At 42.6% G+C, this 24,277-nt stretch overlaps 1 protein-coding gene across 2 annotated transcripts in view; it reads right to left on the bottom strand.

The window, feature by feature from the left end:
* The window catches only part of SNAP25 (synaptosome associated protein 25), a 97,464-nt gene that overhangs the window by 20,919 nt on the left and 52,268 nt on the right, over positions 1-24,277 (bottom strand). For both annotated transcript variants that reach the window (XM_067565304.1, XM_067565303.1), the window contains exons 2-4: positions 16,694-16,829; positions 14,992-15,033; positions 5,216-5,264 (exon numbers count right to left, since the gene is read on the bottom strand). In XM_067565304.1, coding sequence (XP_067421405.1) covers positions 5,216-5,264; positions 14,992-15,033; positions 16,694-16,765 — 163 coding nt within the window. In that variant the 5' untranslated portion in view covers positions 16,766-16,829. The remainder of the gene's footprint in view (positions 1-5,215; positions 5,265-14,991; positions 15,034-16,693; positions 16,830-24,277) is intronic.

Here is a 24,277-nt window from a genome sequence, read left to right on the forward strand (position 1 = left end):
GGCTAATCCCAGTGGCTTTGGAGGGAATATCTGACCGCTAAGGAGTTCTGGGTACCAAGTATCCCTCTGACTCTCTTAGGGTGTGATCTAAAGGCCATTCAAATCATTGGAAAGATTCCCACTGACTTCAGTAGGCATTGAACCAGGTCCCTAGTTCTCACGGCAGCCACATTCCCTGGGGGGACCTAGATAACAAAGGGCCTCGTGAAATCCCGCCTGTCAGCGGCTGGCTACAGGGATACAATGTACTGTGCAGACTAGCCTGAACTCTTTCAGCCAAGAGGAGCTAGCCAAACAGGTTTACCCAGAAAACCTTTTAAATACCTACTATTAAAAAGATGCCTTGGCCTCTTTCCTCTACAGAGATGGTCTGAAAGACATTTGCTTACTGATGCCAGAAAGTGAGTTCTGCTCTGTGCTACTGAAGGTGGCTCAGAGGAATGTATCTAGTAAGGTGTCTGCATCATCAAAGCAAACACTTGCTTTTGAAAACCTACAACCAGAAAAACCCAAAGGGCTTTGAGTGGTTGGAAAGATTAGATATTCTATTAGCCACCCATTGGAAAGATCAATGTAATGTTCTTTGTCTATATGACACCTAATAATCTTAAGTAACTTGTGCCTCCAGGTCAGCTGAAAAAAGATCACACAGCTGTGTTAACAAATGCCTTCATTCATCTGATAATCTGCTGAGACATTCATGAGTTACACACACTGCGCTCACTGTAGGGTTTTAAGAGTTATCACAGGTGTATTTTGCCCAATTGCATATACTAAGTAAATTATAATTTAAAAAACAAGTTGCAGCAGTTACTATTAGAACCGCACACTGCGAAAAATTACATAAACATCATTCAAATACATTTAACATAGTACAATGATTACAATATTCCTGGGGTTTTGCAATGGGATCAGTCTCTCACTTGAGGAAGCTGTAATCATAATTACTAGAGTAATTTATTGAAGCACTTAAGGCATGACCATAACCATTTTAAGGAAGCTTTTATGTTGTCTGAGTCTTTCCAATTGTACTGACTGGCTGCATACCCGATCATGCAATGCCCATATGCTATGTTCAGCAGGGATTTAGTACTGAGATTCCTGGATTATAAAGTGCTCAGATGGCCCAGTCCTTCTACCCTTATGTATGTAATCCTTGCTCAGGTGAGTAGTCCATTTGCAGTCAGTGGGACTACTCACATGACTAAGGACTGCTTGTATATATAAGGCTTTTCAGGATCAAACCCTAGATGGCAGAGGTCTGAGAACAAAGAATATTCAAGAGATAAAAATATGGGGAATGAAAAATAGCAGTTTGATGACAATGTGCTGTTTTAGGGCCTGACCCAATGCCTATTGGAATCATGGAAAAATCCCACTGGCTTGTTGGATCAGGCCCTTCTGGACAGGGGTTGGGGTTTTCAAAGGTGGTGAAGGCTGTTAGGCACCAAAATCCTATTGAAATGTAATGGGAGTTAGGCACCTAATTTCCTTAAGCTATTTTGAAATTCCCAGCCTGATTCTAGTCTGGGTTTGTGTGCATGGCACAACTTTAATTAACTGCATTTCAACATTTAAGATCCATTCATGGAAAGAGAAAAAAACATCTGTAAACGTCCTAAATAGTATGTGGATATTTTAGCATTGCAGTAAAGTCTCAGATGACATGAATGAGATTTGCATGGATGTATCGTATGCAGACATTATCTCTGTTTTGACACAGCTAATCTTTGATATCTGAGACCCCAAAGAAAGTCCCTTTGCTGTTTTTATTCATGAAAAGTTAGAGCTGCACAAACTTGATTCCAATAAAATCGTATGTGACAAAATGATTTATCTGATGCGTTAAGGATGAAACTCACTCCTGTGCAGAAAACCTATATATGGCATATGCACCTTTTAAGTCCCACTCAAGCCCTCAAAATTGGCTGAATTTGGATTTAAGTGGGGCATAGACTTTGTGCTGCCCAGTACAGAGGGGTGAATTTTGTACTAAAAGAAAACAGGCTTAGGATATATTCTCTCTTTGATCCATTACTGACACTCCCACTATGAATGTTGATGGGAGCTCTGTGCATGGTGGGAAAGGAGAACGTATCCTTTACTTTGAAATACATTTTTCCTAGAATTAGATTCTGTAATTTATGACTCTGGAGTTTACTGGTGTCTAAAGTAAAGTTTAGTGAAACCCCAAAGCAGATGAAAACTATGCCTGGTTTTGGTGCAAAAACTATTTCAAAAGGCTCAGGTTCACTCTAAAAGATCACGAACCTTAGCACACTTGCCAGTACAGCTGGTTTGGCATTTGTAATAAACCACAAAACTGCATGTGTTTCAAGGGGTTTCAGATATTTCACGCTGCTCTACTTATCAACTATTGCAGGGCAAACATGAAATGCCTGAACTGTGGCTTTGACAAGCAGGTGTACATAATAGTTATGGGCCAAATCCTGCTTGTTTTGCTTATGCAAGTAATGCCAATGGGAGTTTTCAGCACCCCAGGAATGTGGTATCGGGCTCTAGACTTGCATTTGCAGTGCCAACCCCTGCTACGGTCACACACGTAGTCCCTTCAACTTCAATTGAGAGTTCTTTGATGCACAGGGAAGGCATGATCAGAAATACTTCATTATTAACTGAGGATCTTAAACAAGTTTATAGTATGTTTTTTAAAGCTTTTGTTAGACTTTTGGCAAAAAGAGACGCAAGGCAACAACTTCAGCTGCTGTTAATTTGCCCAGCTTCATTAGGATCTGATCCCAAATCTTTCATCTCCTTGTGAGCTTTGGCATAATATTATAAACACATTCCCACTTTTCCCTTAAAGAGAAATACTGGTGCTTATGACAGCAGCTCTGTGAAGAAGCTCCTTCTTTCTTTCATTTGTGAAACAGAGCAGTTTATCCATGCATCAAAATTCCACAGTGAAATAACTGCATTATTAAAAGGAGATGAATGAAATGTTACACTGAAGTGGCACTGTATATATTGGGACCCAGAACTGAAAACTCCCTTTTTATACTTAATCTTAGTAAGAGTAATTTCATGGCAACTCACTGATCATATGAGGTTTTGCTCTTGAAAAAAAAGCAAGGAGGGAAAAATAATTTCCATTTAGATTCCATAATTTATTTTGCATCCGCGTTAACATCACAGAAGAAAAGAAATTACAGAAGAAAAGGGCTATTATGTTATCTACTCCATTTCCTAGTAATACAAGATGGTTCCTAGTGCTTTTTCCTGTAATATAGTGTTGTTAAATGTCTAGAAAACATTCTCCATTAATGTTTCATATTATGTTCTATTCAAACATGTACCGAAGCCTCAAGTTGGAGGCTGGTATGAGATAGGGCAGCAGGAATTAACAGTCTGTTGGGGAATTTCTTTTTGGAGATACCATTTTGTTGCTGCTGTGGGACTGTAGCAAAATGGATGCTTCTTAATTTTATTGAAAACATTCCAGTCACTGGTCATCAAAATAACAATGAGCAAAAAGTGTCATTTTCCCCTGCTTATATTACGTACATCCAACTCTGGTTTGCCCAATCAGATCCATACACTGAGCTCCCTTCTAAGCCTATAAGCTCCTATACTGTACATCATGATGAGCTATTAGGTGGATAGAAATCTGGTTAGACCATTGGGCTCAACAGGTAGTGATCAACAGTTCGATGTCCAGTTGGCAGCCGGAACCAAGCAGAGTGCCCCAGGGGTTGGTCCTGGAGCCAGTTTTGTTCAACATCTTCATTAATGATCTGGTGGATGCGGTGGATTGCACCCTCAGCAAATTCACGGATGACACTAAGCTGGGGGGAGTGGTAGATATGCTGGAGGGTAGGGAGAGGACACAGAGTGACCTAGACAAATTGGAGGACTGGGCCAAAAGAAATCTGATGAGGTTCAACAAGGACAAGTGCAGAATACTGCACTTAGGATAGAAAAATCCCATGCACTGCTATAGACTGAGGACCGACTGGCTATGCAGCAGTTCTGCAGAAAAGGACCTGGAGGTTACAGTGGACAAAAAGTTAGCTATGAGTCAACAGTGTGCCCTTGTTGTCAAAAAGGCTAACGGCATATTGGACTGCATTATTAGGAGCATTGCCAGTAGATGGAGGAAAGTGATTATTCCCCTCTATTTGGCACTGGTGAGGCCACATTTGGAGTATTGTGTCCAGTTTTGGGTCCCCCACTACAGAAAGGATGTGGACAAATTAGAGAATTTCCAGCAAAGGGCAATAAAAATGATTAGGGGGCTGGAGACATGACTTCTGAGGAGAGATTGAGGGAATGGGGCTTGTTTAGTCTGCATACGAGACGAGTGAGGGGAGATTTGATAATGGCCTTCAACTACCTGAAGGGGGGTTCTAAGGAGGATGGAGCTAAGCTGTTCTCAGTAGTGGCAGATGACAGAACAAGAAGCAATGGTCTCAAGTTACAGTGTGGGAGGTCTAGGTTGGATATAAGGAAAACTTTGTCACTAGGAGGGTAGTGAGGCACTGGAATGGGTTACCTAGGGAGGTGGTAGAGTCTCCATCCTTAGAGGTTTTCAAGGCCCACCTTGACAAAGCCCTGGCTGGGATGATTTAATTGGGATTGGTCCTGCTTTGAGCAGTAGGTTGGACTAGATGACCTCCTGAGGTCTCTTCAAACCCGAATCTTCTATGATTCTATATTCTGCCATCACTTTTAATGCAGAACTCCCATTGACTTCATTGAGAGTTCTGCACACGGAATGATGGAAGGGTGCATCTCCTGTGCCTGTTTTATTTTCTCTGTGGCTTGGCATTGCTGCATGCTTTCAAATCACAGCTTAAAAGAAACAAGGGAAAAATCACAGTACCTGCATAAATAATATTGTAGTTTAAACAGAGTATTCAGGGATCCGTTCTCACTCATTTGTGTGTTGCTAGAGTCTGATCCAAAGCCCACTGAAAGATTTTCACTGACTTCAGTGGGTGTTGGAACAGGTCCCTTTACATTAATGGGTGCCATATACGCACAGATCAAAGGCAAAATAGACCCCTGTATGCTTTTCTTAGGTCACTCTATTACACAAAGAGGTAAGAGACCATGAGATCATGACAGATCTAACCTCATGCACAAATACACACAAGTGTATATTAAGAATGCTAATGATTATTTATAATTGCACATAATTAATACACTTCTTTGACAGTGCTTTTATTTTTTGACTGAAGCAATCAGAACTTACCTCCTTGCTCATCCAACATAACCAAAGTCCTGATACCAGCATCTTTACTCTACATTCCAGTAATGGAAGCAAGATCAGAAGAGAGAGAGAGAGAGAGACAAAAAGAGAGAGAGAAAGAGAGAGATCAGTGAGGGAACAATTAGCCCTAGATTTGGGATTTAGGAAGACAAAGAAAAAACAGTGAAAGGTATCACACAAGGGGCTAGTTGAATAACTAACTGGAAGCCTTCATGTGAATGGATACGATAATGGAAACTGAGCATTCTCCACAAAACCCTTTAATACTCATTGGGATACTGAGATACAATAAAAAATGGAAAATCCAAGGGCTGCATTTGGAAACTAACATTTTAGACAAGAGTCATTTCCTTAAAAGAAGTTTTAATCTTCAGGCTTCACAGAAGGCCAAGAACATGTTGCAAATGAGCATTCATTCCCCAGGAGAACCTCCAAAGGAAAACATCTTGCGCATGAATAAATACTGGTGAAGTATGGAAAGTGTAACCAACTATATGAGGCCATCAAAACACACTGCTTTCCTTCACTACATATTAGGAAACCTGTCTGAAAGCTGGCTAATGCTCAATATGAACATGCAGCATTTTTTGGCACAAAGGTTTAGTAGATGTAGGATCTGATCCAAATCTTATTGGAGCCAATGGAAAGACTCCTGTTAACCTTCGTGGGCTTTGGGTCCAGTCTGGAGATGGGATTTTCAAAACAGCTCAGTGTTAGCCTAACTTTGCTCCCACTGAAGTCAATGGGAGTTAAGCCAATGCTAAGCCCTTTTAAAATCCTACTTCAGTGTATGAATGGCAAAGTGCCCTTTACCAACATGGCTTTTTGCCATTATTGTCATAGATTTGCAAGGATATAAAGTATATTGCTGGTTGTTCAATACTAATCTATATCATAGACGAGAATGGCTTCTTTTTAGTTATTAAGGAAAACTAGACTCTTTCTGCTCAATGCAATAATAGTCATTGTGAATAACTGATGGTCTGAAAATGCTCAGGTCTGTTGCATCTGAAGAGCTCAGGAAGCGAGTTTTCTATGGCCCTGTCTACAATATAATATTGACACATTGCCGGTAAATAAGGGCTGCCAGCAAGGGGCCCTACGTAACTGTGCAGGAAATAGTTTAAATGCCTCACCAATATCAATTAACTGAGTATCACAATGTCCCTGTGAAGAAGATAAGGATTATTTCCTTCCTGGGGCAGAGGTACAGGGAGACTGAATTCCTTGCCCAAGAACTCCTGCAGCAGAGGTAGGAATAGATTCTGATTCCTAGTTTTGTGTCTTAGCCACATGACCATCCTCCCTCCCTAAGACTACCTAAGGGCTCAGTCCACCAACATTTGATATCCCTAGCCAGATACTTCTTCCCTGCTGCTTTTATGCCACTACCAGCTCCTGCCTCTTTGTCTGGTCACCAGGGTACCCACATGTGGGGGGAAAAGGGTACACTTTACCAAGGACTGGAGGTCCTGGGGGACCTGGCCCAGGCTGCAATCCCCATTACCATGAGGAAAAAACTTTTCATGGCTCATGAGATTGTATGTATGGGATGAGGGATTGTGGTATGTATGTGGGTGGGGTCCCATGTTACAAGTTTGTACTGGGCCCGAAAAAATTATGCTTTGGCCCTGCTGGTCACAGTGATGTCTTTGCTGCCTCTTGGACTGTCAACGAATTGGTGCGCCCTCCCTCAATGCTGGGCACCCGAGGCAGTCTGGCAGCACGTTCAGCGCATTGGCTCAGCTGCGTGGCTGAGTTTCTGACACTCAGGGACTGTGCAGTTGACATGGCCTGTCCTCTCCACTCAGGCGCCTCACAAGTGATGTGAGTACCTCTACTGATCCACTTCTGTTTGTGGCCCTTGCTGTCCACTCCACGGTAGCCAGCCGGTGGCTGGGAGCAATCAGATCGGTGAGCCACTTTTCTCTCCCCTCCTCCTTTTCCTTCGTAACAAGAGAGTGAGGATGGAGAGAGGGGCCAGCCACATGCCTCTTCTCCATTCTCTATCCTCCCCGCAGTCCTACAGCTATCCATTTTAAGTCCTTTCACAGGCTGCAATGAGGTGGACTCTTGATGCTGCCCTATCCACCTGTTCTCTGGCTCATTGATGCAATTTATACTCTCTGACATGGGTTCCCTCCACATGCTGGACCCCAAGGACCTGAAGTTCTCTTGTAAATCCTGCTGTTTTGTATCATGACAAGTATTGTCAGTTTTCTGCAAAAACAGCCACTGCCAGACATAGATATGCCCAATGCAGCTAAAAACCTCATTGCCAGATACCATCCGCAGGGCCTGACCTATTCAGTGAGACATCCGTTAATATGGATGGGAGTTTTGCCTGGAGAAAGACTCCATGATTGGACCCCCTGATTTGCATCTGGTGATAAGTCCATCTGTTCAAATCCTTGCACAGAGGAAAATGGGTGCCACTGTCTTCTTCCAACATGACCGTAGCTGCCATTTCAGTTTATCAAGCAATTCTGTATTTATCACCAAGGAGGCCTGTTCCACAGGTTGCCACAGTGTCAATACAGATGTTAAAATCCAGGACATTATGAAAGGATTGCAAAGCAAGTAGACTTCTGTGCATTCCAGGCTGGATCCAAAGCCCACTGGAACTAATAGGAAGGATCCCCCTCCCTGGGTTTTGATGGGAGTTGGACCAGGCGTGAGGAGATAATTTGCTCGTAGCCCAACGTTCTTTTAATCATTCATTTTCAGCTGTTTTTCACAAACGGCTAAATCGGGAGGCCCTCGTTCTCAGAAGAGCTCAGCTTCCTTACACGAACGTAAAGAGCCAGATTTCCAGTAGCGCTTGGCACCCAGCAGCCCACTGTGATGCTGTGGGTGTATCTACAGTGCAGGGTGTGATTGCAGCACATGTAGTCATCAGTGAGCTCCCTTTAATCTAGCTAGCTCATATACTAATAGTAGCACAGGCGTCAGTAATCACCCCAGGTCCTGGAGATAGCCTGTGCTGGAGCCCATGCTGCTACAGTATGTGAGCCCTAGCTACAAGATGGCTACATGTGCTGCAATCACACCTCCCTCTGGCAGCACAGACAGACCCTATGACAATGTAGGTTTGTTACAGACATCTCTGGCCAGACTGTCTGAACAGCTCAACATCCGATATGTACCCAAGGGGCTGAGCTTTTTTAGAAATGTGCTCATTGATTTTGGTACCTAAATGCAGATGAGCTCCTTTGAAAATCTGGCCCTCAATATCAGCAAACTAAGGATTCATTTGATTTATAAGAATACAACACAGGTGCCAGACTAGCATTCATGTCAGCGGGAGCAGAGGTCAGCCAGTGTGGAATGCTGTTGAAAATCCCGCCCTAAAAATAAAGGGCAAATGGTATTTTGGTGGTTAGAAAATGTGTGAAAGGAAGTAACAAACAAAACCATTTCCTTCTAGGATGAGTCTGTCCTTGCCAAGTTTTAACCCAGAAGAATATTATAACAAGTGGGTCATAAACCTTGAATACAGGTTTTATAATGGAAGGTGCTGCTAACACTGTAGTGGGAAAGTGACACCCCTGTAATTCCACTTACGGTTCAGGACCAGAAAATGCCCTCCATGCACACACATTCTCATTAACAATCATGAGAATCCCACACAAGCCAAAATTCATTACAGTGCTAAGAGGATGGAACTCCATCAATATCCATTGAGTTGCACCCATTTATGCTAGTGGTGAAATTGTCTTGTGGCTTAAGATCATGAAATAGCCCTTAATTTGTACTTGTGTAATGGATGCATTTATAAAGACTCAGGGCTCAATTCTATATTTCTTGCATACTGAAGCTCCCATTCAGGGCAATAGGAAATTTAATTTCTTAATAAATGCAGGATCAGAGTCTTGGACTAGCTCAGACAAGAGATGAACCCTATACCCACGACACTACAATGTGCATGGATCTCCTTTTGTTGAAGTAGCATAACCCACATTTGGAAAACCTTGTTTTAACTAATCAAAACATGCAACAGTCTTTTCTCAGTTATACTTAGACTACCTTTGTTTTCCCATTGTATCTAAGAAGAGCATTTGGACCAACATGCTTTGCCATAGCATTAGTAAAACCTGAACAGCATATATGTCTGGTCTTCAGAGTAAAAATCATGGACTCTAGGGCTTTTGTAAGGTATTGAACTGGTGATTCTGGAGGCTGCAGTCCTTTGTTAATCCACAGGACAGGTACATCATGGGCAATAGAAGTGCTATCTCTTCAATACATTTCTCAACCCTGACTCTAGGAATGAGTAGTTCAGTCTCCATGACCATTCAGTCTTTGGCCTCTGCTGGGAATGCCAAGATAGATGTCAATTAGTGCAAAAAAGTGTTTTTTGTGATGTGGACATAGATCCACTAAGGACTGGACTGATACCACCAACACATTTCATATAAACCACTGAACAGCCATCAGATGGAATTGACCAAAGTCCCTTTCACAAATGGAACTTCTTTGGAAGCCAGCTGGAGTTTTTTGAATGATAGGACTGTCATCAAGCACTTGAACTGAATTTGAACCGGTGACTGCATTAACAGAATAGAAAACTTAATATAAAACAAAAGATGTATAAGAGCAAGAAGTTCTTATTCTTCCATTATTCAGTATTACCAAGCTCCAGCATTCTAAGTACTAATAAAATAGCCTTTTCATAAAGGCCTGTGTCCAGCAAAGAATTTAAGCATGTGTTTAACTTTAAGCATGTGAGTCAACCCATTGCAGTGCCATTAATTAAAGTGAGGCACATGCTTAAATGCTTTGCTGTATCAGGGTCAAAATGATCTATTTCCTGATTAGAAAGCCAGAACCTGGAGTGGTGTATGATTTTAAAACCTATGGGTGAAATTCCACTCTTAGGGTATGTCTACACTGCCAGTGGCATTGTCGGCAGCGCAGGATCAATTCTGCGGGATCGATTGAGCAGCAGTGGAGACTTACTCAGTCAAACCTGGAAGTTGACACCGTTAATCCACCCCCACAGGAAGAACAGTTCTGTGTCGACTGGAGGGTATTGCCCGTCAGTGCAGCGCAGTGGAGACGTCGTGGTAAATAGAAGTTAGGAAGTTGACAGGAGATACAGAAGCTACTCTATGTAGCTTGCGTGTCGACTGCCGCCGAAATCCACCGGCAGGGTAGACCAAGCCTTACATATATCATTGTAAACCTGGCATAACTTCAATGATACCAACACAGCCAAGAGCAGAATTTGGCCCTCTGTCAGTGTCTATAACATACATTAACATTACAGAAAATTGAGGGCAGCAATATAGGGTTTTTTATTACAGTCTGATTCAAAGCCCATTGAAATCAAGGGAAAGACTCCCACTGAAGTTTCTAGAGGACTCTGGAGATGAAATGCATTGCTATATAACTGCTAAGTATTATTATATGGCTTAATTTCTCAAGGAGGGAATGAAACTGGAAAGGGACAATGGAATAACTTCTCAAAAGCCACATCAATCATTTCAGAAACAGAGTGGCCCTGATTCTCCCCTGCTCTGCACCTTGTGCAGATATTCACACCTGTGCAAAGTGGCTGCAAAACGCACCTTTTCTGATATAGTGGAGTTATACATACACCTGTCCTTTGCACAGCTAATGAATCAGAAAGACAGTAAATGTTTTCCATGTTTCATTAGGCATACTGAAAAACAAATATATGCTTGATCAAATGCTATAGCAGACAAACACCCAGTTAAATAAAGAATTCTACTTCAGTCAATATGGCTTATAGACTTTTTGTTCTGAATAAATGAATGCAGACAATTATCTACCAGGACAGGCTGACATTGCTAGCAGTTCACAAAGACACTAAAGAGAAGTGTCAATACCCTAAAGACAAAAGTCTGGCCAAAGAAGCATTTTGTAATCATGCATTCTAGTATATTTCCTCAGCTCCTTTTTCTGAATTAGCAGTAGCTCAGCTCAGTGCAGTGCAGTGACGTCTCTCCAGGTCAAATTAAAGGAATTAATCCATTCTCTCACTACTGGAATTCATCTAATAGTCCAGATCATCAGCTGGTGTAAATCAACTTAGTTCCATTGATGGAAGATGGGCTGGATCCTCAGCTGGCAGAAGCAGACATAGCTCCAGTGACTTCAACGCAGCTTTGCCAATTTACACCACTTAAGGATTTGGCCATGCACACTTACAATTGACACCAAAATTAATAGATTTCAAGGCCAGAAGGGACCATTGTAATAATCTAGTTTGACCCCTTGTGTAACACAGGCTATAGAACTTCCCCAAAAGAATTCCTAGAGTAGATCTTTTAGAAAAATGTCCAATTCTGAGTTACAAATTATCAGTGGTAGAGAATCCACCATGACCCTTGGTAAGTTGCTCCAGTGGTTAATTACTCACCATTAAAAACATTGACACCTTATTTCTAGTCTGAATTTGGTTAGCTTCAGCTTCCTGCCACTGGGTCATGTTATCCCTTTCTCTGATAGACCGAGGAGCCCATTATTCAATATTTGTTCCCAATGTAGGTTCTCTTAAGCTGTAAACAAATCACTTCTCTTAACATTGTCTTTGCTAAGCTAAATAGATGGAGCTCCTTGAGTCTTTCTCTAGAAGGCATGCTACCTAATCCTTTAAGATCTCCCTTCATTTTTTGTCAGATAATGTATTTCTGCGGAAGCAAGTTAACGAAATAATACTCTTTCTTGACTAGGGTCCCAATTCAAAGTCCAGTGAAATCAAAGGAATTCTTGCAATGGACTTCAGAGGGCTTTGGATTAGGCTCTAAGAGGTCCAAAACATATTATTGGTGCTCATTAGGCTATCATTAAGGTACATTTGGAACAAAAGTGTTATCATGGGGAAACATTGCAGATGAAGGCATGTTAATGTATCTAAAAGTCAGTCAAAACAGTGACCCTACATTAAGCATCCAGCATGAAATGGCATCAAAGGATTTATCCGTAAACATTTAAGCCCTACAGTTTCAGTTCTGAAAGGTCAATGAATGTAAATGTAAACCCCCATCTCATACTACGAGAAAATAGCCCCGTTTGGTTTGAGGCTTACAAAACTGCTCTGATGTCAGTACAAGCTGCTCAGTGCTTTCTTGCAGGGATTTCTGCAATACTGATCTTGTTGATTTATTTTCCACTCTCTGGTTCACAGCTGGAAACCATATCTTTCCATTCCTCCCCAACCCCCCCAAAAAAATAATTGATTTTATCTAAAGGCCAAGCTGGTTTCATATGGAAACCACGGGAGATACATTGCATTTTCCCTACTGGTTTATACTGTATTTAATTATTTAATCAGCCCAGGGGTGAAAAGTGTGAACTGGAAAATAGGAAGGATTCCTGTCTCCAAATTCTGCATGACTATAGCTTAGTCCCACTCCTTCTGCCCTAATTCATTGCCTTTCTTTGGCACAAACCCTGGGCAGTAGCACTATAAAAAATGTACATTTATAGCATGTTATTACAACAACTGAGTGGCTCAGACTTAGCACAAATAATCACTGGTTGTTAGATATACTACATGGTTTGCTCAGGGTCCCCCAGAGTGTAGCTGGCGTGTCCTAGGAACAAAGCATGGAATGAATGGTGTCTCAGAGTCACTCACAGGCCCCAGGGTGGGTAGCAATCTGCTCCTGGCAAAGAGGGTTATAAAATATAGACCACCTTTCTGTTCCACCAGTGATGACCCGTGCCTGCTGGTGGGGGGTGGGGGTAGGGTAGGGTGAGGGCAGCTGGTGTGAACATGCTCAGTACAAGCCAAGCAGGAAATCTGGGGGGGGACGTGACCTCACATGCATCCCCCCACGTGTCACGTCTGTGTTCCACTCTAGCTCAGCTGCCCTGACTGATGCATGGGGGGGGGGCAAGTACTGTCTTTTTGTTACATGTTTATACAATGCCTAGCACAGGAGGGCCCATGACTGGGGTCGCTAGGCGCTACCATAACAGAAATAAAGTATATTACTACTAATACTAAAATACAGATGGATTCATTTTCCTGAGTAAAGAATATCAGATGTACCATATCAAGAGAATGTAATCAAGATTATTTTTTCATTGGACACCATAATATGTTTCTCATTCCTAAACACTAGACAAATTCAACTAAGAAAGTGATTCTAATTGGATTTTTGTCTCTTATTAAATCAGAGCAGTGCAAGTTTGAGTTCAAATGCACTTGCCCTACATCTATTCAATGTAGCATATTTCACTTGCTAAAATACTGCAATATTTTTAAAATGTCTGGAAATGGGGTCAGGGTAATCAACCAATTGTTTAGACTGCAGAAGAAAATCTGAAAGGCCTGTTGTAGTCACTGTAATGGAAATGATGTTCAGATCACTGTAAGATATTTCTCCTGATGTTTCAGACTAATCAGGGGTAGAAGTAGAGAAGAGGAATGAGCAGCATGGATTGTATATGGCACTTTCATTGGGTAAGTGGTGGAAGGATGAACAGAGGGGGTGGTAGAGGGAGAGACAGGTGGGTTAAGGCAGGGCTGTTTCAGGATGGGGGAGACAAAAGCAGTCTTGAATTGTGAGGGAACTAGCCAGGAGATAGAGAGAGAGAGATGAAGTAAGTAGGAGGAGAATGACAGTTGTCTTTACTGATCAATAGATGCATGACTTCACAATACAAGGCCCAACTCCATTTCAGCTGAAGTCAAAGGCCAAACTGTCACTGAGTTCAATGAGGGTAGGAAATGAAGGCTGGGGCTTATGCCAATTTATAAATGTGTGACTCAAGACTATTTCCTTCCTTCTGTCTTTGCTTGGATCTCCCATTGTTGTCAATGCAATGGGATGAGCGTCAAATGGGCCCTGCAATACAAAGCCTGTCAGGGTTGATGACTTATTAAACATGTCATCACCCCCCAAACAAAACCTACTAGCCTTATTTGAAATCATATGTCAGGTGGACAGGGGACCTGATGGCTGATTGGTGACCTATGAGAAATGAGTTTGGTGGTATGAATCCAAGGTCCAGATTTATAAAACCCTCCACCATGATTAGGATGAATTGGCACCTGACTGAACTACCCTCTCACTCCCAGAAGAGCCCCTCCAGGTGAGGACTAAGGTGAATTAGCCGGGCAGATTGAGCAGGCTTGCACTGCCACTCTGAGGGCTGTGGATGAACAGGGGTCTTCTGTCTCCAGGGCCGTCAATCTGCCATCTTCCATAAACCCTATTAACATTCTAAAGAGATGATAAAGAAGATTCTGAGGTGACTGGGGCTCTATAAAGACCTAAAATGGATGAACAGATAGATAAGGAGCCAGCCACACCACTGCATTTCTTTCCATTGGCTTCCTTGGAGTTACACTGGCACGAAGTTGCAGGGAGTCAGCTGTGTAACAGGCCCATAACGACTGATCTCAGGTAGTGTCCAAAGGAGGTTTCCTTGCTCTATCTTGAATATTTTCAATTCAACTACAATTTAAAATATGGATGGAACACAGTTCCCTGTTGACCACAGTAGTTAACCTGCCATTAAGTTGAGTCTTTTGACTGCTTGACTAGATTTATCAACAGAGATACCACATCTTGTATGGACCTAATTCCAGGAACACTGGGAAAGAAATTGAGATACTCTTTGGCAAATGCCAGATTTTAGATTATCACTGAAACCTAGGGAGATGCCCTTGGTGTATAAAGCGTTAGCAGGTGGCTTCTAATGGCTTCCAAACAACCAGTTGTCATGCTTTTCAGTCTTGCTATCTACACAGCAAGGGAGGGTAACCTGTAAGTTCTTACCTCTTCAACAAGCTGCAGCATACGACGAGTACTTTCAAGTGACTGAAAAAAAAAAATGAGAGAAAAGCAAGTTAAATTGGCTTAATGCAGTTTCCATCACTAGTGTGCAGGCTTGTATAAATGACATGAATATCCTCTGTGAAGTCTTTGCAGGCTTTAATAGCCAGCTGTGGGAATGCTAGGAGGGAAGACGGCATTTCTCCAGGCACTGGGGCATGGGAGGTAGCCAGAATTCTGCTGCTAGCACTCTCCAGCGCTAGCGCGGTTGGCAGTGATGAATGTTCCCAAAAGGGGAGTATAGCCCTGGCCTTGCCCTCTTTCCCCATCTAAAGGTGTGGCCTGAGCCCCAAAACCCTCCCCCCTTGCCTGGTTTCAAAACCTGGGCTTCAGCCTGAGCCCAAACATCTACGTGGCTATGTTTAGCCCCCAGCCCGAGCCCTCTGAGCCTGAGTCAGTTGACCCAGGCTCCGAGACTCAGCGCCATATGACTTTTCAGTGTAGACATACCTTTAAAGCCTAATTCTGCTTTAACTCCCTGAAGTACTGCTCCCATTTTTTCCACCATGGCACTTCAGACCAGCAGGAGCACTTGCACCAACAGGCCCGTGGTTTAAAGAAGGGCAGATTGACTCATTGACCACTTCACTGTGCAGGTTCTTCCTGCCTATGGGTTTCTGAAAAAATTCTGCCCTAACCTTGCTCATGTTGTGCAGAAACAATGCTTGGAACAGCTGCTGCACTACCTTAAAAATAGCTTCTGTGGTTTCCAGCTGAAATTTCCTAGATAGCTGATTTGCTAGTTTTTGCTTATATTTAGGTTTGGCAGATTAGAAGAGCCTCCAGAGGAATTAAATGCAGTTTGTCTCCCTAAGATCATTTTAACTGCTATTGATCCCAGTGTCAGAGACAAACTCATCCAAGGAAGATAATTATGATGGGCAAAGACTGACACTGATAAACAAACATCTGTGATCACTGGCCTCTAATGCTACCTAAAGCTCTAAATCACTCTTGGACAGATAGGGTTGGAGTTTGATACCCAGGCCCATGGTTGTTGCACCTACCTGCTCCAGACTGACCATGACTCATTAATTTTTATTCCAAGTTACCCCTTTCCTCTCCTTTCCACAGAGGTCACAGCTCAAAATGGCTAAGGCCGTATCTACACTTACAAGCTTACAGCACCACAGCTGGACTGACCCAGCTGTGCCACTGTAAGAGAGCTCACATAGTAGCCGCATCATGCTGATGGGAGAGAGCTCTGCCATCGACATAATAAAGCCAGGTCAGCAAGCAGTGATAGCTATGTTGATGGGATAGCGTCTCCCGCTGACATAGTGCTGTGCACACGAGCACTTATGCCGGCAAAACTTGTGCCACTCGGGTGTGTTTTTTCACACCGAGCAACAAAAGTTTTTCTGACATAAGTACTAGTGTAGACATGGGCCTAATTCAGCTGTGATTCCAGTGTAATTACAACACTGGTGTAAATCCAGAATAATTCCACTGATTTCAGCAGAGTTACTCTGGATTGATGCTAGAGTCAGTGACAGCAGAATTCAGTCCAGTGAAATTACACCAGTGTAAAGCAGAATCATCCCCTGTAGCGTTTTGCTAAAGCTGTGCACATTTCTGGGTGTAGCCTGCATACAGCAAGAAGAACCTCCAGTTTCTCATCCTTCTCGTTTGCCGTTGGTTTTACCTCATCTGCCAGCTGGTCAGCACGCCGCTGCATTTCTTCCAACTCATTGCGCATATCAAGTTCTTCTGCCATTTTAGCTGTGAGTGTGTTTATAGAGGCTTTGGATCAAGGATGTGTGTTTGTTCTGCCTGCGAGCCTGCAATATAGCAAATAGGGGGAAAATACTGGGGTTAAACTTGCTGCACTCTGCAGATTTGTGCTTAAATGTCAGTCCCCTCAGAAATGTTTTTATATTAGTGCTGTCGTCAACAGTCTTTCATCAAGGCTGGTGACTCTTACAAACTATAAAGTGCTCGTGGATTGTTCAAGGTGATGTTCTATTCCTGGGCTATTAAATACTCTCTTGAATAGGAGCCTGGATGAATCCTTGCTGCTTTCCCTAAAGAAAGATTAATTCATTTGTATTTTCTACACGACCCGTTTCAACGGCCACTAAGCACCGAACATTTATGGTGACTTGCAACTAGACATGGGGCCAGATTCTGATCCTGATTACCCTTGTCTAAATCCAGAGTAAATCCATTGAGCTCACCTGTACCTGAGATCAGCCCCCTGTCCATTGAGTCTAACTTAGTAAGGTATTAACGTCTATTAACAACCAAAAGACACAGTTTGGCTTCTATTGCTGATTTGATAAGGAAAGGTGGGGCCTCCTACCACCTGTCAAGTCTGTAGAACATCACTGTCTTATTTCTCTGCCTGATTCAAGCATGACACATTGCAAATTTGTGCTCAGCAAGTGTAGGATTTATCACTCAAAGGAAGCACTAATCCAGCTTGAAGGAGAGGCAGAGGGCTGCAAATAACAGTCCTAAAGCACTGTCCATTTTACTCAATTACATCAGAACATAAAGATGGCCATACTGGGTCAGACCAATGGTCCATCTAGACCAGTATCCTATCTTCCAACAGTGGCTGGTGCCAGATGCTTCACAGGAAGCAAACAACATGGCAATTTATCGAGTTATCCATTCCTTTTCATTCAGTCCCAACTTCTAGCAATCAGAAGTTTAGAGACACGCAGAGCATGGTGTTGCATCCCTGACCATCTTGGCTAATAGCCATTGATGGACCTATCGTCCATGAACTTACCTAATTCTCTTTTGAACTCCATTATTCTTTTGGCCTGCACAACATCCTCTGGCAAGGAGTTCCACAAGTTTACTGTGTGTTGTGTGAAGAAGTTTGTTTGAAACCTGCTGCCTATTAATTTCATGGGGTGACCCCTGGTCCGTGTGTTATGTGAAAGGGTAATAACACTTCCATATTCACTTTCTCTACACAACACTATCATATCTCCCCTCAGTCATCTCTTTTCTAAGACGAACTGTCCCAGTCTTTTTAATCTCTCCTCAGATGGAAGCTGTTCCATACCTTTAATCATTTTTGTTGCCCTTCTCTGTGCTTTTTCCAATTCTAATATATCTTTTTTGAGACACGGTGACCAGAACTGCAAAAAGTATTCAAGGTGTGGGCATACCATGGATTTATATAGTGGCATTATGATATTTCCTGTCTTATTATATATTCCTTTCCTAATGGTTCCTAACATTTTATTAGCTTTTTGACTGCTGGTGCACATTGAGCAGATGTTTTCAGGGAATTATCCACAATGACTCCAAGATCTCTTTCTTGAGTAGGAACAGATAATTTAGACCCCATCATTTGTACAGATAGTTGGGATGATGTTTCTCAATGTGCATTACTTTTCATTTATCAACATTGACTTTCATCTGCCATTTTGTTGCCCAGTCACCCAGTTTTGTGAGATTCTTTGTAACTGTTTGCAGTCTACTTTGGACTTAACTATCTTGAATATTTTTGTATCATCTGCAAACTTTGCCACCTCACTCTTTAACCTTTTTTCCAGAAAATTTATGAATATTTTGAACACAGATCCCAGTACAGATCCTTGGGGGACCCTGCTATTTTCCTTTCTCCATTCTGAAAACTGACCATTTATTCCTATCCTATGTTTCCTGTCTTTTAACCAGTTACTGATCCAGGAGATGACAATTCCTCTTATCCCATGACCGCTTACTTGGCTTAAGATCCTTTGGCAAGGGACATTGTCAGAGGCTTTCTGAAAGTCCAAGTACACTATATCCACTGAATCACCTGGTCCACATGTTGTTGACCCCCTGAATGAATCTTAAGAGATTGGTGAGATATGATTTCCTTTTACAAAAGCCATGTTTATTCTTCCCCAACATATCATGTTTATCTATGTGTCTAATAATTCTGTTCTTTACTATAGTTTCAACCAATTTGCCAGGTACTGAAGTTAGACTTACTGGCCTGTAGTTGCCAGGATCGCCCCTGGAGATATTTTTAAAAATCAGTTTCACATTAATTATCCACAAGGCATCAGGTACAAAGGCTGATTTAAGCAATAGGTTGCATACCACAGTTAGTGGTTCTCCAATTTCATATTTGAGTTCCTTCAGAAGTTTTGGATGACATATTACTGTTTAATTAGTTCCAAAACCTCCTCTACTGACACTTCAATCTGGGACAGTTCCTGACTTGTCACCTAAAAAAATGGCTCAAGTGTGGTAATCCCCCTTATATCCTCTGCAATGAAGACCAATGCAAAGAATTCATTTAGCTTCTCCGCAACAGCCTTGTCCTCCTTAAGTGCTCCTTTAGCACCTCAAAGACCCAGTGGCCCCACTGATTGGAAAGCTTCCTGCATCTGATATACTTAAAATTTGCTGTCAGTTTTTGTGTCTTTTGCTAGCTGCTCTTCAAATTCTTTTTTGACCTGCCTAGTTATACTCTTACATTTGATGTGCCAGAGGTTATGCTCCTTTCTATTTTCCTCAGTAGGAGTTCGCTTTCAATTTTTAAAGGATGTCTTTTTGTCTCTAACTATCTCTTTTATTCTGTTGTTTAGCTAAGGTGGCCTTTTTTGTCCTCTTACTGTTTTTTTTATTTGGGGTATACATATAGTTTGAATCTCTATTATGGTGTTTTTAAGAAGTTTCCATACAGCTTGCAGGCATTTCAGTCTCGTGACTTTCTTTTAATTCACATTTAACTAGCCTCCTCATTTTTGTGTAGTTCCCTTTTTTAAGTTAAATGCTACTCTGGTGGGTTTCTTTGGTATTCTCCCCCCCCTCCCTCCTGCCCCCAAGGATGTTAAATGTTATTACATTGTGGTTGCTATTACCTAGTGGTTCATGTATATTCACCTCTTGGACCAGATTCTATGCGCCACTTAGGACTAAATCAAGAATTGCCTCTCCCCTCATGAGTTCTAGGACTAGTTGCTCCAAAAAGCAGTCATTAATGGTGTCTAGAAAATGTATCTCTGCTTCTCATTCTGAGATGACATGTTCCCATCAATATGGGGACAGCTGAGATCCCCTATTATTATTGGGTCTTTGGAGTCTCTTTAATCTCCCTGAGCATTTCCCAGTCACCATTCTGGTCACGTGGTCGGTAGTATATTCCTACTGCTATACTCTTATTAGTCAGGCATGGAATTTCTATGGCATAGAGAGTCTATCGTACTGTTTGATTTACTAAAGATTTTTATTATATTTGACTCTATGCTTGCTTTCACATATATTGCAACTCCCCCATCAGCGTGATCTATTCTTCCATTCCTATATATTTCAATACCTTGGTTTTACCATGTCCCATTGATTATCATTGTCCCACCAAGTTTCTGTGATGCCTATTATATTGATATCCTCATTTAATACCAGGCACTCAGGTTCACCTATGTTAGTATTTAGACTTCCTGCATTTGTATACAAGAACTATAAAAATTTGTCAATATTTAATTGTCTGCCGTCATGTGATGTAACTGAATGGGACTGTTTTGTTTGACTGTTTCTTTTCAGTTCCTACCTGTACTTTATCAATGTCTACCTTCTCCTATTTACTTGGCTACAGAGTATCCCCTTTAATAAATCCTCTCCTAGAGGATGTGTTTGCCCAAACCATGCGCTCCTCTGCACCTGTTGGCTTTCCCCAGGCCTTAGTTTAAAAAAACTCCTCTACAAACTTTTCAGTTTTACATACCAGCAATCTGGTTCTATTTTGGTTTAAGTGGAGCCCATCCTTCCTTTGTAGGCTCCTCTTTTCCCAAAAGGTTCCCCAGTCACTAATAAACCTAAATCCCTCCTCTGAACACCATCATCTCATTCACCCATTGATCTGTCTAACTGGCCCTGAGCACGGAACTGGAAGCATTTCAGAGAATGGAGGTCCTGGACTTTAATCTCTTATCTAGCAAATAATCTAAATTTGGCCTACACACCTCACTCTTACCTTTCACTAGGTCATTGGTACCTATATGTATCATGACCACTGTCTGCTCCCCAGCACTGCTCATAAGTCTGTCTAGAAGTCTTGAGAGGTCTGCAACCTTCGCACCGCACTGGCAATTGACCATGTGATCCTCCCAGTCACCAAAAACCCAGCTATCTATATTTCTAATGACCAAATCCACCATTACTATTACCTGTCTCTTACTAAGGACAGGGGTCCTGTCTCCCAGAGGCATATCCTCAGGGGGAGAGGACCCCATGACATCATCTGGAAGGAAGGTCCCAACTATGATATCATTTCCCTCTGCTCCAGTTTGATGTTCTCCTTCCCCTAAGACTTCCATCCTCCTCAGCAGCATGGAGGCTGTCAGACTGGGGGGGGAGAACAGGGAACTGCTCTCCTGTATCCTAGAAAATCTCATCTATGTCCCTCTCTGTCTCTCTTTGGTCACTCTGGTCTTAGGAGCCCGTACTCGGTCTGAGAGCCATAAGTTGCTTTCACCGAATGCACACATGCACCACCTGTCCACTCGACAGGTAATCATACATGCTGCATTCAGTGCAATAAACTGGATAGCTCCCACTCTGCTGCTGGACTTTTGCCTCCAGTCTTTTTACTCCTGCAGGGGTTTTTGTTTGTTCTTTATGTGTGAGATTGGGTATGGGGGAGGAAGGGGGTGATTATTGGCCTAAGTTTAGAAAAAGTTTATTTGGGTGTGGCCTCGCAAAACTCCCCTGTTCACTAGCTCCTCTGGTTGCTTACAACCTGGCTTTTTAAACCCTGTCCTCCCTGAATTAGCCTCATCACCTTGTCAAGGGATCCTAAAGGGATTGGGGATCAAAGGACAGCAGGCTGGCGCCTCATTTGGAAGTTCTCAGCCTTGCTCTAGCCACGCTCAGCACACAGCTCCCCAAACAGTCCCCACTCTATACTTCCATCAAGCAGGCACACGGCAAGTCACAGGCAGAGAACAAACTGGCAAACCACAAACTCACCCCAAGCGTCATGCCTTCACTTGGTGAAATCCCTCGCAAAACCCCCATTTGCTGCTCCTGTTTGCTAGCTCCTTACAACAGCAGCGCTTGACAGAAAGGAGCTGTTCTGTCCTGCAGTGTCAAGCAAGAAAATCCTTGGGGACCAATTTCTGCCCTGACTTTACACGCTGTGCAGCTCTAATGAAACAAGATGTCAGGGCAGCCTTTGGCCCAAGGAGTTGGACAGCAAATAAGCCATAACATCTGCCTATAAAAACTAGCCATTATGTATTTAAGACTCAATCCTTGCTCTGACAATACTCCCACTGCAGCCAATAGGAGTACAGACTGCGAAGGACTGCAGGAGTGGGCCATAAGGCATCTGATCACACTGTCTGCAAACAGGGGCACTCCGGTGAGCAATGGAGTGGATGGGATACTCACCTCCTTCCCAGGTCATGAGCCCATGCTAGAAATGCACTTTTTCACACTGCTGAGAGGAGGATATATGCCTGCTTGATTCACAGAAACAAGGATAAGTTCCCCCCTTGCAAACTCCTCCATGCTCACACAGGCTGAGCACCTTCAGGGCACATGGGGGCACAGACCCCTCCTCCGGAGAGCTCCCTGCATTCTGCGCTCTGCCCACTACTCAGAAAAACCACACCACTTCCACTGCACAGAGCAGGGAGGGTCAGCATTTGCTTCATATATATGGGACATCAGCCAGCCAGGTGTACGAATTAGCATTTGGTGAAAGGAGCTCTGAACAACAATAGCAACGTCCCACGGATGGCAATGCTTGTGTTTGCTTTGCTAACATATATTGATTAATCAAAGCTGAACAGAAGAAAGTTGGTTAGATGCTGACACAACTGTTGGCTCCCATTTCAGCAGAACACAACAAACCAACCCACCAAAACTAAGTAGCAACCAGCCAATATATGGCAGTGAGTTAAACTATGGTTTGGATTAGACATCCTTCCATGTAACGTTTCATATTATTCTAATCTAACTAGTCCTTTTCTTTCCTGCCCCAGGGACTCTTCTGCAGTGGGCCGACCTTTCCTCTGCATAAATCAACTTCCACAGAGCCAGGATCCATCGCCTTCTGGGGAATCAGAAGGTCATGGATATTTGCCGCTGGATCAAGCGCTATCTGCTTACAAATATGTAAGAAAAATCAGACAGCTGCTTGCGTATCCTCTGCAGCTTCTGCAAAGGATTGTTGCTTCTGTTATATAAGGGAAAATGTATGACCTTCATGCTTTTACATTAGCTATGCTTTCACTTGAGGTTGCTCTTGCTTTTTCATTGTAAAACAGGAAGAAATCCATCGCACAGAGGAGACTAAAGAGCCAGCCCCCAAGCAGCTGGCACAGCGTTCTATTTATATCCGTCTCAAACACAGAACACATCACAACATCTCTGCCTGAGGGAGGCTAACATCTTGTGATAGGTCACATAAAATGTAGACGTTCCAATATATCCTGGAGTAGTGGCGGGGTGGGATGTGCCACCTGATGTTTTGGATGGCTGGGCATTAAGGACAGACTACAAGAAATTCATCTGGGGGCCCAACTGATGAAAACGCCTGGCTTAATGTCCTGGTGAATATTCAGTCTGACACTTTTGGGATGGTCGCTGTCAGCAGTAAACGGGTTTCACCCAAAAAAATGGAGCACTCCAGGGTTTAGGAGCTCCATAGAAGGGACACATCAGGGATCTTTCTGCTTCCAAAGAAGAATGCTGTGGGAGTGAATGAAGTAATTCTGTTCTTCCAGGGGCTAAACCAACCACAGCCCACACAGGTTCCCCTGGTGGCAGAACCACTGTGATTCCACTGCACGGGATTCAGATGGGCTGTGTGCCTAGAATGCGATTCCATGAGGAGTCACTTCTTGAACAGCCACGTGCAGGGGTTACATGGTAGTGAGGAAGGGTAGGCTTGGGCAGATGAGGACTCACTATTTGGCTTGGCACTAGAGCTGGTCGGAGAATGGAATTTGCATCCCGTGGGGAATTCCAGCATGTCAGTATTTGTTCTCGTCCAGAACGAAAAGCCAAAGTTTTGAAGTTTTCCATGGAATGAACATTTCAATTCAGAACCATTGAATTGTGTGTTTTGGAATGGTAAATACGTTATTTTGATCATATGGAAACACTAATGTAATGTAAAATATTAAATGTGATAGATATTAAAATATATACATATAATACAGAATTAAATGTCAGATTTTATACAATGTAAAAGTCTAAATGAATCAAAATGACAGTCAAAATGTTTCAACATTACAGGAATGAAATGAAAAAGTTAGAATGATTCATT

The sequence above is a fragment of the Emydura macquarii genome, unplaced genomic scaffold, assembly GCF_026122565.2.
Source record: "Emydura macquarii macquarii isolate MOO-44397 ecotype Brisbane River unplaced genomic scaffold, CSIRO-AGI_Emac_v2 contig_2676, whole genome shotgun sequence".
NCBI lineage: Eukaryota > Metazoa > Chordata > Testudines > Chelidae > Emydura > Emydura macquarii.